The sequence below is a fragment of the Chamaea fasciata genome, unplaced genomic scaffold (genome assembly GCF_029207755.1).
Source record: "Chamaea fasciata isolate MVZ Bird 193981 ecotype frontalis unplaced genomic scaffold, bChaFas1.0.hap1 SCAF_26, whole genome shotgun sequence".
In the NCBI taxonomy this organism is placed as follows: Eukaryota; Metazoa; Chordata; class Aves; order Passeriformes; family Sylviidae; genus Chamaea; species Chamaea fasciata.
The window spans coordinates 170,375-187,325 of NW_027094111.1; the positions used below are offsets into that span (position 1 = coordinate 170,375).

Consider the following 16,951-nt stretch of genomic DNA (forward strand, 5'->3'; position numbering starts at 1 on the left):
TTGAAAAGATACGACCACACAAGCAGAGTAAAAAAAAAAAAAAATCCTAAAATACTTTTATTTAATAATTAAAATCTGTTGCTGAGGAGACTGATATACAATGCAATGGCGGCTGTACAGGGGATGCTGTGAGGGAAGAGCCCCAGCGGATGCTGGGCCATGGCCGGCCTGTTGCCACACTGATCTGTGAACAAGACAAAGTTCTTTTCTCCCTCCCCACCCTGAACCCCCGCACAAGTGGCATCTCACATGTAGTTTAGTTTTGTGCATAATACAGCAGTGGCCCTACCAGATTTATTTTTTTTAAAACCCGCATTGGTGAAGAATTTTTCTCTCAGAAGAGAAATCCCATCTTTTTAAGGTCACTTTTTAAACTTATTCCTCCCCCTCCTTTTGACCCACACAGTGAAATTATCAAGTTTCCAGTAGGTTTAGCTGTAAAAATGAGAAAAAGGCAAGCTTCAACCCTGATTTGGGAGAGTAAAAAACATCTGAGAGAAAGCCACAGTAAAAAGGACTGACTACTCTCACAGTTTCCCCAAATTAAAAAGTTTTTAAAAGGCAACAGTCATTTTTCCTGGTTCTGTAATTTGCTAAACAAGCCTAGATATCTCAAGATCTGTTATTAACATCACAGCAAGTGTGAGAGAGTGCAGAGCAAATGTTTTATACATCTGTTGGGGTTTTTTTTCTTTTTTCTTTTTTTCTTTTTTTTCTTTTTTTCTTTTTTTTTTTTTTTTTTACAAAAAGATGCAGCATATGTTAATACCTATACAGTTCCCTTCCAGGATAACAAACCGTTGGTCAGTAGTGATTCAGGGCATTAAGGACATGACAGAAACAAGCAACCCCCCCCAAAAAAATAACGCGTGCCATGTCATTTGTCTGCCAGGGTTCTCTGTACACAGCTAATATACACACACATGCTTCAGAGCACATGATCTCCTCAGCTTCCCAACATTAGAGCTGCCTTTTTTTTTCTCCCTTCCTCAGGGAAAGGATGAGGAAATGAGGAATTGCACCGCAAGACAAGTCTGTACAATTTGGGAAGGAAGGAAGGGCACGGTCTCCTGGAAGAGTCATATTGCTGAGCCATACGAGGTATAGTGTCAGTTCCAGCCTGATGGCATGAGAGATGTGTTTGTTCCAGTGAAATGCTACATTCAGACAGGATTCCCCCTTCCCTGGCCGAAAGCCCTTGTCTGGATATGTTTGGAAGGCAAATCTTGGAAGGGCTGAGGTTCCACCCTCATGGTATTGCCTAGGAGAGGGATACAAAGAACTTCCAGCCCTCTCGGGTTTCTTGCTCCCTCCTTGGAATATTACGGTCGATGGTATCTGAAAGCCAAGTGGAAAATCTGAGTGTTATCCTTGGAACTCAGGTTAAATAGTTACTTGGGCACTACGGATAGCCAAAGAGAGTAAATTGAATTATCTCAAAAACTCTCAGCCCTCAGGGAAGCTGTTAACATCAAAGAATTTCACTTCCTGTGCTCTGCACTCAACTTTGCCACACAGAGCTGGAAGGAAAGGAATCACTTGGGGCATGATCCAGAGGTGACTACATAGATTACATCCAAGGTAACTCATCAGCAAGGTGTTTTGTGGCTGTGGCTGCACATCTCTAGCCCCAAAAAAGCTCACTCCAGGCTGCAGCTTCACACTAGTTCCAGACACACCTCAAACTAGACACTGGTCACTGAGTGTCCAGGATGAAAGCCCCAGTTTAAGGAAGAACAACCCACTTTTCATCTGCTACTGTTCCAGTCACCCCCCAAGACCAAGAGAGAAAGGGACATTCCAACTGCCGCACAAATAATTTTTCTAAGGTTTTAGTGTTTTGCCACTAAACACTGTCCTTGCAGCACAGCTCTGACAGCTCTAACAAGACCAAACTCTTACGTTAACATATTCTCACCTGGTGAACTGCTTGCTCTCCTCATGCACTTCCATTTCACAGCTCTTAAACTCATTCAGCTCCTTCCTGATGGCTGCCTGCACAGAGAGGGAAATTTTTTTGGAAAGAAAAGGGCTCAGATTGCAGCAGTCACCCCAGCTTTCACAGTCCATTAACACCAAGCTGAATTTAATCTGCCCCTCCACGATGAGGCAGTCCCCAGAGGTGGCTGGGGAGGACAAGGACAGATGGTTCCCTGCCAGCTTCTTGAGCCTGCAGGGAACTGCATTGCTATGACCAATACCCAGTATCCTTGCTATGTCCAGAAAAGCGAATGGAGCTGGGAAAGGGTCTGGAGCACCAGAAGTAGCTGAGCAAAGTGGGGGGAAGAACCTGGAGAAAAGAAGGCTCAGGAGGGACCTTCTCACTCTCTACAGCTCCCTGACAGGAGGGTCAAGACAGCAGGGGGTTGGTTCTTCCAGGTAACAAGTGACAGAACAAGGTGAAATGGCCTCAGGTTGAGCCAGAGGAAGTTTAGGTGAGATTCAAGGAAAAATTTCTTCATGGAAAGGGCTGCAGTAGAATCACCATCCCTGGAAATGTTCAAAAATGTGCCAGATGGGGCACCTAGGGACATGGTGGTGAACATGGTGGTGCTGGGTAAACAGGTGCACTCCATGATCTTCAAGGGCTTTTCCAACCTTAACAATTCCACTATTTTATGATTCTTACATCACTCAGAAGCTGAGGCAGAATCACACTGGCCTTCAGAATGTGCCCACCTGGGCTCTACCTTTCCACGAGGAGGCAGGAAGCAGAGCTGGGAGAGCACATGCAAGTGAAGGGACACGGGTGGCGTAGCAGAGGAAAAGATGAAGAGGTGAAGCCAGAGGAAGAGAGCAAATCTCCTTGGCTCACACCCTCTTGCATGGAACATCCTGGTCTGGCTCCCCTTCCCATCTGGGGCCAGGACACTCTCAGGTACCTTGTCAGCTGGTGTCAGCTTTGTCCATGGCTTATCTGCTCGCCGGTCATAGTCTTGAGCATCTGTTACTTCCACATATTCATTAAACCTCAGGATCTTCCTGGCCTGCAGCTCTGCCACTGTAGGCCTTTGGCTAAGCTGAACACCAGCAAAAACAAAGGAGGTTAGTCTGAGCCTTGTCCACAAAGCAGACCCAGGACTAAGCACCCCAAGCAAAACCAAAACCAGTTCCCTCACTGTGCCTTAACCACAGACAATACCAGCTCCTACTCACAGCTTGCAGGGGAATAAGTAAACCTCTTACAGACTGGATACTCCACTGGGATCACAAAGCCAGGCTAGGGCAGAACCCAGGCCACACTGTCCTGGAGAAGGACACAGAGGGGTGTGGAAACAGCTGCTACAAGGGTGAGCCCTGCATGACACCCCTAAACACATCTTCAGCAATGGCAGCACTCAGACTTCCCACCCACAGGCCTTGGGGAAGCTTTTCCCAGCCATGAGTAACAATCAGAAGTAACTTGGATGTAACAGCTAAAAGCAGCTGTTACTCTGCTCAGCTTCCACACTGCTGTTACTTTAGAAATGGATTTTAGGGAGCCTGGTGTGAAGTCGTGGCTGCTGAAGCAGCCAGGCCAGCAAAACTTTCAAGTGTCAGGTGCCAAATTTAGTTCTCATCTTGCTTGTTACACTTGCTGCCAGCTCAGATCTGACAGTGACAAACATGGCCCTGGTGCCAACAGCTCACCGTGGGTGACAGTCTACATTCCAAAGTCACTGCAGTCCGAGGGCACTGGGGACACTTACACAAGAGCCCTGTGACTTCCCCCACAGCACGGTACCTACAACGTGCTCATTGCCACCATGGCCAGCAGCCCTGCCAGGTGGCCGTCACCGTGGGAGCCAGCAGTACCTTTCTGGTGAGCCGGCGCTTGATCTCACGCTTCTCAGCTTGACGGTCAGCTTCATTTTTCGCTGCCAAGGGGAAAAAAACCCATTTTTTCATGTAAGCATCGGGCTTTGAAAGGTGCTTTCTAGGCTTGAACAAAGGAGAGTATTGAGCTGGATCAGATTACCTACAGATCTAAAGGCTTAGGACAGGCAAAGAGTGCAGTTCAACTCAATACCCTGTGTCACCTCCTGAACTGGCAGGGGCAAATATGCCCCTTACACAGCACCAATGAGTCATTCATGTCAAAGATGAATGGCCATTTTGCCAAAATACATCCAAGCCACTGTGCAGCTCGCTCCTTCACAAAGCAATTATAATTTAAAAGAAGATAACAGCACAGATAAATATTTTAAATGGAAGTTTCCTGAACTGACATTCTCATTTCCTTGAGATGTTTATTTAAAACTATTGCAGAACAAGATATGGCCAAAAAAAACCAGTCCTGACTTCATGCTGCACGGCTGCTTTAGAGATCATGCAAGGCAATGCTGCAATGTCTGGAACACAAATACAAGTCCAGCCCAAAATAAAATACCTTTAACAGCCCTTGCTGTGTAACAGCAGAGTCTAAACCAGCCCACATACTCTTCTCTGAGGTGGCAGGCATAGGACAGCTATTCTGTCCATAATCATATAATCCCAGAATGGATTTGGTTGGAAGAGACCTCAGTGATCACCCAGTTCCACCCCCTGACATGGGCAGCGACACTTTCCACCACCCCAGATTGCTCCAAGCCCCAACCAGCGTGGCCTTGCACACTTCCAGGGATGAGGCAGCCACAGCTTCTCTGGGCAACCTGTGCCAAGGGCCTCACCACCCTCACAGGGAAGAATTTGTTCCTAACATCTGATCTAAATCTCTTTCAATTTCTAACCATCCCCACCTGATAAATTAAGATGTGAAAGGTATCGCTCAGGACCACCAGAGAAGTGCTACTCACGCTGAAGAATGTTCCTCTGTTCCAGTTCTTCTGCAGTTGGTCTCTGACTCAGTCGCCTGAAGAGAAGGGTGACAAGTGCACAATGTTGTAGCTGGTCACTCATCATCAGCGGATGAAGGATAAAACTGGTTTCAGTGCACTAGACAGCCTCCTCTACACTCCCCACTCACCACTGAGGATCACTGCTGCCCTGTTTGACACTATGCTCTGCTCAAACAGCTTGCTCAGCCACTGGCACAGCTTTGGGAAGGGTTAGGGGCTCTCCAGCTCAGAAGCAGCTTTGCAAGGAGCTCAGACAGCAGGGCCTGGACTGTCACCAGTCGCAGCTGCATCCACCACCAGCATGCGCCCTGCATCCATCCATACCTTTTTATACCATCTGTGTTTTACAGGTCTGTAATTCTTGAGATTTTCCCCTCTCAGTCCATTTAACCTCTGGAAACAGGGGCCTGTCAGGGATATCGTTCAACTCCAGGAGGAACTCCCAGCTTTTTTAATGGAGGAGGAACAGCAACACTCAACTACCCAGTCCTGCTCCAGCTGCCATGCCCAACCACCCACCCTATTCCAGCACAAGCTGTTTGGACAAGGCACCAACTTCGTCCAATCCGACTCCACACACCCTGTGCCAGCAGCTCACACTGATCATCATCATTAACTGTACCTGATCAGCGTTGTCCCAATCTGGTGACGGATTTCGTTCCACTCCTCCTTGCTCTTCCGAGGGAAGACAACCTTCTCCTCCTGTGGTGCAGTTGTGTTCCCCAGCTTTATAGCGAGCGTATCTTTCCTCTTCACTTTGTTGGCCAGCGTGCCTGTGGGGAGGGAGAGCAACAGGATGCAGCTCAAGGCTGCGAGCCTGCCACAGCAATCCCAGCCCTGTGCCCCTGGGAGTCATGCTCTCTCTGAGGGAGCTCTCTCTCTCCTTGCTCTTCACAAACTCTGCACTCACTGCACAGCAGAAGCAGCCAGCACTCTTGTGTGACACCACATGCTCACCTAATGCTGTCCTACCACAGGGGCTGGGACAGCACAGGCTGTCACAGGCGCCATCTCCAACTGAAGGGGTGCACTCAGCAGGTGAGCGCACAGGTTTGGCTGCAGAGCCTCAGAAAAAGCAAGGCAGAGGACACGTGCTACATCACACAACCAAGAACCAGCTGCTTTGATGTGCTGTGGGAACCAGCACTTTGATCCAGATCTCAGTGCAGCCAGGGACGAGTTCAGCAAAGCAATAAAAAAGCCACCTGCCACGTCAGAGCCTTACTGTTATGGCTTTCATCTTCTTCCTCATCCTCATCATCTTTATACAGGATGGGCCCCTCAGAGTCAGAATCGCTCATCCCTTCGTCTCCTTCCTGCTCCTCCGGGAGGATCTGGGGTACCAGTTTGGGGATGACTGTGACAGATGGCATATCTCCAATATACACACGAGGACCTGTATTCTGTTCCTCTTCTTGGTCATCCTCTTCCTCATCATCTGGACTAACGAGAAGCATGCTATCACACCTCTGAACACACGGCATGTGGGCTGCAGAATATCCCGAGAATCAATACATCCTTAGCTCTCCTCAGGGAAGCCCAGAAACCAGAGGTGCAAGAGCCACTGCAGGATCCTGCACTGTCCCGTCTCTTGAAAGCTCTGGAGAGCTCAGGGAGCTCTGGCTGAGGAAATGACAGAGGCAGGTTCTGCAGAACCAAACAGCCCTCTGACCCCACTGCTTTGTGGCTTGGGAGATTCAGCTCTGCTGTAACACAAGACAGTCCTTTTCCCACTTACGTTTAGCAAAATGAAAGGCTAAGGAAGGCCACAGAGGGATGGAATCCAGGACTTTGGTCTTGGTGCAGTTACAGACAGTCCAGGCCTGGATTCCCGACATCAGCCTGTGTTTGTAGCCTGGAACCCATTTCCCATTTGTGGGCAATAAAATCCCAAAACCAGGGGTAATTTCATGGGGAAGGTGCTCTGGCTTTTAAGAGGCTGAAACACAGTTTTGACCAACAGGGAAAATGGCTTCAGCAGAGGCCTAAGCCCTGCCCAGAGCTGTCCCCACCATCACAGCACTGCAGGAGCTGGGAAAGCCAGCACACATACAAGGAGGTACTCACACTTTGAGCATCTCAATGGTGACAGGCAGGGATCTCGTCCTGCCCAGGGTGCCGTTGTCTTCTCCAAAACCATCGTTCTCAAAGAGCAGTGAGTGAGCCCTGTGGCACCCCTCAGGAGGTGGGGTGACAGGCAGAGGGCTGGCCAGAGCCTGCTGTATACGAATGTGCAGTGGGATTTGGGGCAGACGAGGCAGCACGTGAGCTTCGCCAAACCCTTGCTCTGCCGTCCTCTTCAACACTTCCATGGACCTGAAGTCTTCAGGAGGAGGAGGAGTCTCCTTGGGCAGGTCCAGGGAGCACGGTGGATCTAGGACAGGGGTGGAAGTGGGCAGGGCCACACGTGGAGGTTCAGGGGGTACATGGGTGGGCAGCGGCGGCGAGGGTGAAGGTGGTGGATAAGCTGAGGTCACGTGCAGTGGAACTGGTGCGGGGCGACTCGCTGTCACTGTCCTGTCATTGGGGGGCTTGGAGGTGACAGGGTCTGATGTGTTGTTAGGCAGGAGGCCTCTCTTCGGGGGGAGAGGAGGGGAAGGCTTGGACAAGGCAGTACCACTGGTCATTACTTGGGACAGTTCAGCTGAAAATAAAAAACCATGAAAGCCACAATGTTTAACAGGGTATTTTCCAGACAAGCTTCACCAGTCTGGAAAAAGTACACCAACACACTCAGAGCCTTGGACTAAGCACTCTGCTACTTTTTACTGGAATGTCATACCAGGAAATAGCCAGGTTGCAAGGCTCCAGTTTGTCTTTCTAGAAGCAAAGGTAAGCCTTGGGAGAGCAGCCACAAACAAGCAGGCTGAGACAGGTTTGTGCATCCTGCTGCATCAGAGAGAGAGAAATGGCACCAGCCCTTGAAAGACAGCACAGGAGCCTGCCCAGAAATGCAGTTATGTGGGCACTTTATGGCTGTATTTACAGCATAAAAGGAATCTGAGACATCTAGGACACCCCAGACTCCAGTTGTTTTAACAGACCCCCCCGGCACATTAAAGAGCTTCTTGGGAAGACTCAAGAAGTCCTAAAGTCTTACTTTTTGCTCAGAGGTAAAAATCAGCACAGCTGCAGGCAGCAGTGTGCTCCCCACCACTTGTATTCATCCATCAGATTCAGCCCACGAACACCCCACTGCCAGCAGCTCCTCAGGATGAGGTTCTGCTTTACTCCCCCTCTGAACTCTGTTCCTTAAGCCCCATATAAACTCATCTGCCACTAAAAAGTAACTAGAAAAACTTCCTGAAATACCTAAAGCTTTCAGTCTAAATATTTTCTGTTTGATGGAGAAGAGAGGAAGAAATAGAAACATGAAAAATGCCATGCAAACACAGGATCCTCAAACCCCTCTCTGTTCCTAGAGAAATTGCACCAGTAAAGACTGCTCTTGCTTTAGGAGTTTGCAGCTTTTAACATCCACGTATCCATGGCTTCTGGGGCTTGTAGAGGGTTTGCCTAAAGTGGCTGAGACCCGCTGCACATTTCCCTGGAGCAGGTGACAATGACACATGGATGTCCCCAGACTAGAGCTGGGGGAATCTGTAGCAAAGACACCACGAGAGGGTGCTACAAGTGGGAGAGTTTCCAGAGATAAGGCCACATAACTGGAGAGAGGTGGGCACATTTTTGAGATGTTTAGCATTTTTAGACTTTCCCCTTGTAGATTAAGAGCCAGACTGTGCAAAACATAAAGTGCCCTCAGCTCTCGCCCAAGGGACTCCAGGGTCTCCTGAGCAGTGCTCCAAGCCTGGCAGCACCAGGACTGAGGCACCTCCGGGTAAGAGCAAAATTTGAAAGGGAGTGAGGAGCTGGCAGAAGGAACCTGCTGCTTGAGACACCAGAACTGCTCAGGGGATGAGCATCTTGGGGACAGACAAAGGGGTGACCTGCACAGTAACACCCTCCCCTGCCTCAGGCTGTAACAGTGGCACAGGACACCCCTGCAGTCAGAGTAGGCACCAAAAGACCCTGGAGAGCTCACAAAGCCAATTCCCCTCCCGCTGTTCAAAAGTGACAACTCAAGGCTCACACAGCAACACCGCAGCTCCAGCTCAATCATGCCAGGCCAGAGGGCTGTGGAGCCTCCTCTACATCCGTGTTCTTACCCAGAAGACAAAACTGTCTGTTCTCTCCTCCCCTGCACACCCTGCACGTGCTCCTGACCCAGCCCATGCAGCTGGGAAGAGGCAGGATGGCTCCAAACACGTTGGATACACTGCTGTTTCCAGCCACATTTTTTGTTCCACGAGTACCTCCTGCAATTAGCATTGGGGCATTTCAAATGCCACCTTGCAGTGTGTGCAAGCAGCTTAAAGAAAACAAGGAGGTATTTCATGGCCTGCTCAAGCATGGTCAGGCTAATCAAGCTGGTCTGGCACTTGGGGGTTGTTAATACCATACCAAGGTCATTTGCAAAACTTGCCAGAGCAAGGTGAGCCCCAAGCAGAGCAGAGCCATCTGCCCACACTGAAAGCAGTGGCCCAGGCCACTGCAAGATGGCAACTTACGTATCCAGCACTGCTTCTCAAACCACACCTGGGTAACACCTCCAGTTTCTGTGATAACAGTGCAGACCTGCCAGATTCGTCTTCCCAGGAGCCTCCCTCCTGTTCTGTGCTAACTTCTGCTAACCCTGTCCAAAGATTAGGAGGTGTCTGTGAAACAATGGCCTGAAATGCCAACAGGCCACTGCGGCATGGAAGTCATCCCAACTCTCAATGTTGCATCTTTCAGATCCCCAGAACTCCCACAGAGAACAGAGACTAAATGAGCTTAAAGAAACTCTTGCCAAATCTTCTGCTTAGAAAAGTTACAGATATAAAAACATTTAATTCTCTAAATGGGAAGATTCAGTTCAAATTACGATTGAGCTGATGTGTGCACGGGACGAGACACAGGGATGAGACTCATATGTCAGTAGCCCAGCCACAGACCTCAGAGGAGGTGCCTGAGTAAAACCAGGAAAGTCTGAATTTATCCCTGCCAGCTCCTGGTCTCTGCTCCAAGTGGAAACCACATGGCCTGGCAGTGACAGCCATGACACACATTGTTTGGTGTGATGTGGATTTTTTGGGTTTGTTTGTTGGTTCCCCCCCCACAAGAAAAAGAAAGAAGGAGTTGTCACTAACCACACTCTCACAAAGCAAAACCTCATCCACCATTCCCCAATCCCAGCTGAATCCCAGCCCCCAGTGAAGCATCAACATTCAGACACTGGCTTAGAGTTGAAAGAGAACAGGCAGGCAGGGATTCCTTCCTGCAGGTAGCTGTTGGGAACAGACTGAATAGCTCAAGGCAGAAGACACCAGTCATTACACTTTTCCCAGAACGTGTGTCCTGGCTAAACATTGGTAGATTTGAGTCCAGACTGGACTGTGTTCAGGAAAGATGGTCAGACATTCTGATGCAACTAAAAATCTTCCCTTATGAAGGGACGAGAGTCTTGGAGCAGTGGCTCCAGAGCATCTCAGGGTACAAAAAACAGCTTATGGGGTCACTTACCTATTAGTGAGTTGCTATTTCTGTTGACAGGTTTGGGAGGAGGGACGGGAGGCTGTTTGGCAAGAGCTGTGCTGGTTGTACTAGTGGGAGCAGTAGTGTTGGCACTGGCAGGAGCAGGGAGCAGAGTCCTGGGAGCTGGGGAAGGGGCAGCTGTGGAATTGACTGTCTTTGCTGCTGTGGGGGCTGTGCTGAAGGGGGCAGTTCTTGCAGTGCTGCCGGCAGGTGTTGGTTCCTTTGTCTGCACGTCGTTTGTCTCCTGGGAAGTGGAGGGAGGTCTTTTTGGAGGAAGCAGAGGTTGTCTGGGAACATGTGGCTCCTGAGGTGGTTCCAGTTCAGGCCCAGGGTGGCTGCTGGAGGAGCCTGCAAAGGGAGGAAGCTCAGTTTAAGGCACCGGAGGGCCTGCTAAGGGTGGGAAGGATCAGACGAGAATTCAAAACTGGTTGCAGGAGAATGTGAAGCCCTGATTTTGCACACATCTGGTTTCTTACCCTGCCTCTTCTTTGGTTCCTCCACTGGAACAGGCTTCCTAAGGCTGGATGGCTTTGTGGCCTCTTCCTCCTGGCTGGGCAGGTTAGAGACCCCGGGGCCCCCAATGGGGATGGTGTGGCCATTCTTCAGTGCAGGTGGGTTCAGCTTCTCTGGCTCTTCACCATCTGCAAGGGGATGGGAGGACAGAAGCAAAGAGAAAACACTCAGAAGGCAGGGGAGAGGAGAGGTGGGTGAGCTGACTCAACCATCATGGAGCCACACCAACTTTTCTGGCCTGAAACAGCTGGTCTTCAGTCACCTTCTGCACAGGACAGCACAGCAATCCAACCAGCTGGAGCTGAGAGCCCTTGATTTCATTATCAGCGAGTAAGTCACACAGCACTGGATGCCATCATGGGTTTTTCTTCTGCCTGTCCTGCCCTTCGTCCTATATTATGGATTAGTGTGCCCAGTGCTGTGCTGCAGCACAAGGAAGTTGTAACTGAAGTCACAATAGCTTTTGTATCCACCTTCCATCAGGGAGCAGTCACCAATTCCCTGCTGCAATGCAGATTCCAACATGAGCCCAGTCATCTACTGCACATGCAATAATAGACTTTCATAAAATCTTCAGATTAGTGGAAGCACCTCCATTTTCCTTGTCTCTACCCTGAAATTTGCACAAAAATCGCTGCTCAACCCAAAACATGGGCAAGGCAGGTTTCCTCATTTTACCTTAGTTATAATCAGATGTAATGACACAGCTCTAGAATTTGATGTAGGTCACTTTGACTATTTCTGCTTTTAGAAATTCTAGCATGGAGGTTCCCAGTGTTAGAAGCAAGACCTCTTTTTGGAAAAAACCCCATCCAATCCAACCCAACCCATGCTTTTGAGGGTCTGGCAACTCCTAATCCCCATGAGGAAATACTCCACCATTCTCTGTAATTGTCCTGACAGGTTAATTTTTGACAGTATTACTCTCAAAAAAAGACTCAGCATCCACCTCTAAGAGGCAATTGCCCATTTTGACTGATTTTCAACTCAAGAAAACTTGAATAAATATATCACCCATTTGATTAAAAATCTTTTTCAATTCAGTCTACCATCTCTGAAGGAATTGGAGTGGCATCCAGGCCCTCCAGGTGCTAGACCTCAGCATACTCTGGTGCTCTGATTTTTGATAATTTATTCCACTGGCCTCCTTACCTTTCCTCTCCCTCCAAAGTATCGCCTCCTTTTCCCTAACCTGATGTTATTCAGAAGCTTCCCAGGATTTCTTTTCCACAAGAAACAGCCTTGGTTGCTGTGAGAAGCTGGCACACGGTGCTGCCTCACTCACTCACTGCCCTTCTCTGAAATGCAACAGGCACATATTGCAACAAGAGGAAGTTTCCTCCCCAGCTAGGACTGAAACTCAAGGGATGACCCAGAGATCTTTATGGCAGCCACTGCCTCTGGTAATCCAACGTTTTCAGCAAGGGAGACAGGAACTATGATCAGCTCGCCTCCCCACTCAACCTTCTCTGCCCTTCTCTGGCGGGGAGCTGAAGCTCCTGATGGCCTCTCATACCATCTCACCTTCAACTTCAGCACCAGTGCCCTTCTTCAAGGTCAAGAGAATCCAATGCCGTGTTCTTTTCCTATCTCTGAGCCCAGTACCCGCGTCCAGGAGCCCACAGCCTGCTGACCTCTCCCCCAAAAACAGCAAGGCTGCCTCTCCTGGTTTCTCCTCCACTTACACCTCTTTTACCTCTACTCCTCTCTTCCTCATCTCAAAGGGTTTCCAGCATCTTTCCCCCCTAAGAACTCACTTAAGAAAACTAACTGACCTCATACAAGCAGGTTTTAAAACTGCAAACAAATACAATAATGCACTCTCACATCTTATGACTGCCCAAGTGTCTTAAACTCTCAGAGGGCTTTAGATAATGCGCCTCTAATCTACCCCTCCTGCCAACACTGACTGCTCCCTCATGCTGCGGGTTTTTTGCACTTTGTCTGGATTACACCCATCCTCTGTTTCTAAAACCAGAGCAGATGCCTTAAAGAAGTAAATAATTTCACCTTAGCCAGGCTTCTGTTACACCTGCACAGCATGGAAGATCTCTACCTCCTCTGCCCTCTCTAGCTGGAAGTTTGGTACCCAAAGTCTTTGATCTCTCTTCCAGTTTCACCCTGTGACCTCCCACCCTTTTGTACCCGGTGGACTCCGCAGTGAGGCACTGACACCCTCGGGTAGGTGTCAGTGGCATCACTACAGCACAGTTGTGTCAAGACTTTGTCTTTGTTTTGCTTTCAGTGGTTTGGTCTGAAAACCACTTTTTCACCTCCAGTTTTCCACTTTCTTAGAATGAAACTTGCACTAGGCCAAGGCTGTCTCTGTAGCGTGTTCTGAAGTGCAGTTACACATTGCTCTAAGCCAAAGGCCACATTCCCATCTGCAGGAGATGGGGGGCTACTATCTCCCCACACCTTCCTGCTCCCTCCCTTGGACCCACATCACACAAATCCCAGCCAGGTGACTGGATGGTGAGCTGACAACTTATTTTGGCAGCATGATCCCAACTTGGACACATCAAAGATGAAAGAGAAGGGGTTAAGACTTCTTAGACAGCAGCACAAACTTTAATAAGCCTCATGGTGATCATGACACCGTACCATGAAGCATCTCTTGGAAGATATGCCCCTACCCAAGCAGCTCAGAATTCATCCATTTCTGATTCTTCTCCCAACCTGAGCCCCAGGGGCAGCACCTCTCCCATTTGGAACAGTGGGAGATGGTGAGTGACAGTGTGACAGCACAGGCTGGCAGGACAGCACAGGTATCTGGAGCAGAACAGAGACGGACAGTTTGGGAAGCGACCACAGCACAGCCATCCCGCCCTGCAGGAAGGTGTCTCAGACAGGCATTGCACTTCCTCAGCACCATCTTCCTCCCTAAGCAGGCTGCCTTCCTCCCAGGTGAGAAAACAGACAAGAGAGCATTGAAAAGGGTAAGGCAGACAGGAATCACTTCAGCAGAAAGCTCCTAAATTTGTCTCCCAAGGGTGAGGTTTGACCAGAGGAAGATCAGCTACACAGACACAGACAGAAGTTCATTTGCAGACTCACCCTGCTCAGGCTCCTCCAACAGAACCCCTCTTTTTACCAGCTCCTCTCTTGGCTTTCGCATAGAAATCTTTCGTTCTAAAACTGATATTAAATTGAAAAAAAGCACTCAGAAAACAGGGCAAGCTTGAAGTTCAAGAAGATTTTTTTTTTTTTTTAAAGAGACTCTCTAGAGGAAATAAAAGGGCTTCAAATTTCACTGGTTTTACATGGATTAAGAGGAGAGAGGAGGAACTGCATGTTCAGACCTGCATTTCACACTGCACTGCTGATCATGGAGCAAATCCTCCCTCCCCACAGCTGCTTGGGAAGCCTCCTTGAAAGAAAGGAATTAATCTGTCTGAAACTACATCTCCATGGCAAGGTGTTTCCGGACAGATTGCAGGTGCCAGCCCATCACCAAAGTCCCATTTTGGTTCTTACATGTGTCAGCACTCAGGCTTGTGACATCAAGCCCTTCTCAGATAGATGAAGGGACACCCACCCAGCCCCTGCTCTTTACCTTCTGAAGTCTCCTTGAATTTGTCACTGCTTTTCTTTTTCCTCCACTTCCAGGGTTTGAAAATCTTGCCAAAGCTTGAGAACTTGCTTTTCCTCTTTGTAGGAGGTGTGGTGTCACCTGATTCCAAAACATCTACCCCCATGCTGGCATCACCTGGCGCATGATCCACCTCTTCAGCTGCACAGAGAAGAAGGAAAAGAATAAAGAATTATTTCTGTACTGCAGGTAACAGCTCTCATCTCCCACCAACCCACCCCACACCGGGAACGGTGGCACAGGTTCATACAAAAAAAGGGAACAAGACTCTCTCTGTGGCTCCACTGAGCCCTCACATCAGCTTGGAGAGACACAAGTGGGCTTCTCAACATAAACAGGGCAAAGGGAAACTGGTAAGGGCCTTCCTGATGAGACAAAGATTACAGAATCCCAGAATCATTAAGGTTGGAAAAGACCTTCAAGATTGTTGAATCCAATCTGTGACCAATCCCTACCTTGTCACCAGCCCAGAGCACTGAGCACCACATCCAGTCATTCCATGGAGATCTCCAGGGATGGGGACTCCACCACTGCCCTGGACAGACTGTGCCAGGGACTGACAACTCTTTAAATTAATAAATTCCTCCTGATGTCCAACCTGAACCTCCCCTGGCACAACTTGATGCCATTTCCTCCTGTTCTGTTCCTTGTTCTTTGGGGGCAGAGCCTGACCCTCACCTGGCTGCACCCGCCTGTCAGGGAGTTGGAGAGAGCGAGAAGACCGCCCCGAGCCTCCTTTTCTCCAGGCTGAGTCCCCCCAGCTTCCTCAGCCACATATTAATTTAATTTTGCAGTGTCACAGCTTTGCCCATGAACACAAACCACTTCCCTACATTTTCTCATCTTCATTTGGAAGCAACTGGTGCTGGGCACAAGTTATTACCTGAACACAAACACCTTCCAGCCCACTGAGCTGACATTCACAACTGTCCGTGCCCCAAAATCACCAGACCCACTCCAGCAGCTGGATGTGCTAGATTTTCCCCTGATTTTCCTTCTATAAATAAGGGCAGCAAAGCCGGCCAAGAGCAACAACTCCACAGGAAAGCGACACAATACAGGCCTGTGCTCCACCTACTGCACAGGAGTCTCTGGAGAACAGCACAAGAAGGACACGGAGGCGGGAAGGGACATGTGAAAAAAAACAAACCAAAACAAAAAAACCCCCACCCCCCAACTCAAAAAAACCCCCACTTTTGAAGCAGAATCAGAGCACAAAATACTAATCTGGGGGACTGTTGATCCTGCCTTGCCTGATGTTGCTGTTTTGGGGTATTTGATGGAACACAGAGAAGGACTTATAATGAGCAGAATCTAGCACTGCCTGCAAAAAAAAGAAATCAGTGCGCATGAGCTAAGTGAAGCCAGCTGGTGCCCACTCCATGGCAGGATTTCCAGAGCCAGAATCCCTCAGCTTCAGCACTAGAGACAGGAGCACTGCAGAGTTCCATGGAAAAAATCCTATGGAGAAGAGAGACGTCCCCCCAGCCCCACCCAGCAGGCTGGAGGGTCCTGATACAAACTGTGCTCAGGTGTTTTCTTTTGGAGCCTCCAAGACAGACATTGTGGAGGTTGGGAGCACAAGAGACCTTTTAGTCAGCTTCAGACAAGCCTTTGTAACATGCCCACAGAACAGGCAATACCCCATAGGTAACAGGAAAGTTCAGCCAAGAATCCCATCTCCCAAAACTGAGATTGGGAAAAGAATTTTAGGGGAAAGCCGCTTCACACATAGGACAAAGAGCTAATAATGCATCTTCTGTATCCTACAAACCTTCACTGAGGATACATGCCCTGATGTGAAAAAACAGATTCAGGACAGAGGGGAAAAAAAAACAAACCACAAAAAATGTGTTGATGCAGCTCTACCTGAAACCCTGCAGTGCTTCCCAGCATGAGATCTCAGATTCCAGAAAGCATGAAGCACAGGTAGCCACAGCCATGGGCTCCTGACTACCTTCAGGCCACAGGGCCGGGGGGACAGGCTACCATTGTGTCACTGCATGACAGACAGACCCCAGTTTTCCAGTCTGAGCACAAACAGAATGGAAGATCACTGAAACACAGGGAAGAAGAACAACAGAGCGAAACCAGAGTGTTTGAGCCACAATTTACTTGTTGGATGTACTTTTGTTTAAATCAGCCCCATAACAGAAAGTCCCTCACTCTGAACCAGTCAAAAGCTGATGTCAGCCAATATTTGTTTGAAAAAGCAAGACCAATTCAGTATCTGAGATGCTTTTAAATGAAAAAAAAAACCCAAAAACCAAAAAAACAACAAAAAATAACACCAAAAAACAACCCTGACTTCATAACAGGAGAGAAATTGGGTGGAAAATAACATATACCATGGCAGCACTGATCTGTGATTTTCTGCAGGGATGGAGGCAGGGTGGATGGAAGGTGGGAGGGACAGGAGGGGGGGCACGCAGAACGGCATTTCAAGCTCCCAGAA

The 16,951-nt window shown here is 48.9% G+C and overlaps 1 protein-coding gene across 4 annotated transcripts in view; it reads right to left on the reverse strand.

Annotated features, from left to right (window-relative positions):
* Positions 1 to 28: 28 nt before the first annotated feature.
* Positions 29 to 16,951, reverse strand: part of PHACTR4 (phosphatase and actin regulator 4) — a 40,386-nt gene continuing 23,463 nt past the window's right edge. For 3 of the 4 annotated variants that reach the window (XM_066204591.1, XM_066204592.1, XM_066204590.1), the window contains exons 2-13: positions 14,461 to 14,637; positions 13,962 to 14,042; positions 10,868 to 11,032; positions 10,380 to 10,739; positions 6,885 to 7,461; positions 6,043 to 6,260; positions 5,440 to 5,590; positions 4,776 to 4,831; positions 3,796 to 3,857; positions 2,883 to 3,020; positions 1,919 to 1,995; positions 29 to 1,338 (exon numbers count right to left, since the gene is read on the reverse strand). In XM_066204591.1, the coding sequence (XP_066060688.1) occupies positions 1,323 to 1,338; positions 1,919 to 1,995; positions 2,883 to 3,020; positions 3,796 to 3,857; positions 4,776 to 4,831; positions 5,440 to 5,590; positions 6,043 to 6,260; positions 6,885 to 7,461; positions 10,380 to 10,739; positions 10,868 to 11,032; positions 13,962 to 14,042; positions 14,461 to 14,637 (2,078 nt within the window). In that variant the 3' untranslated portion in view covers positions 29 to 1,322. The remainder of the gene's footprint in view (positions 1,339 to 1,918; positions 1,996 to 2,882; positions 3,021 to 3,795; positions 3,858 to 4,775; positions 4,832 to 5,439; positions 5,591 to 6,042; positions 6,261 to 6,884; positions 7,462 to 10,379; positions 10,740 to 10,867; positions 11,033 to 13,961; positions 14,043 to 14,460; positions 14,638 to 16,951) is intronic. The other variant, XM_066204593.1, reaches the window with a different exon arrangement.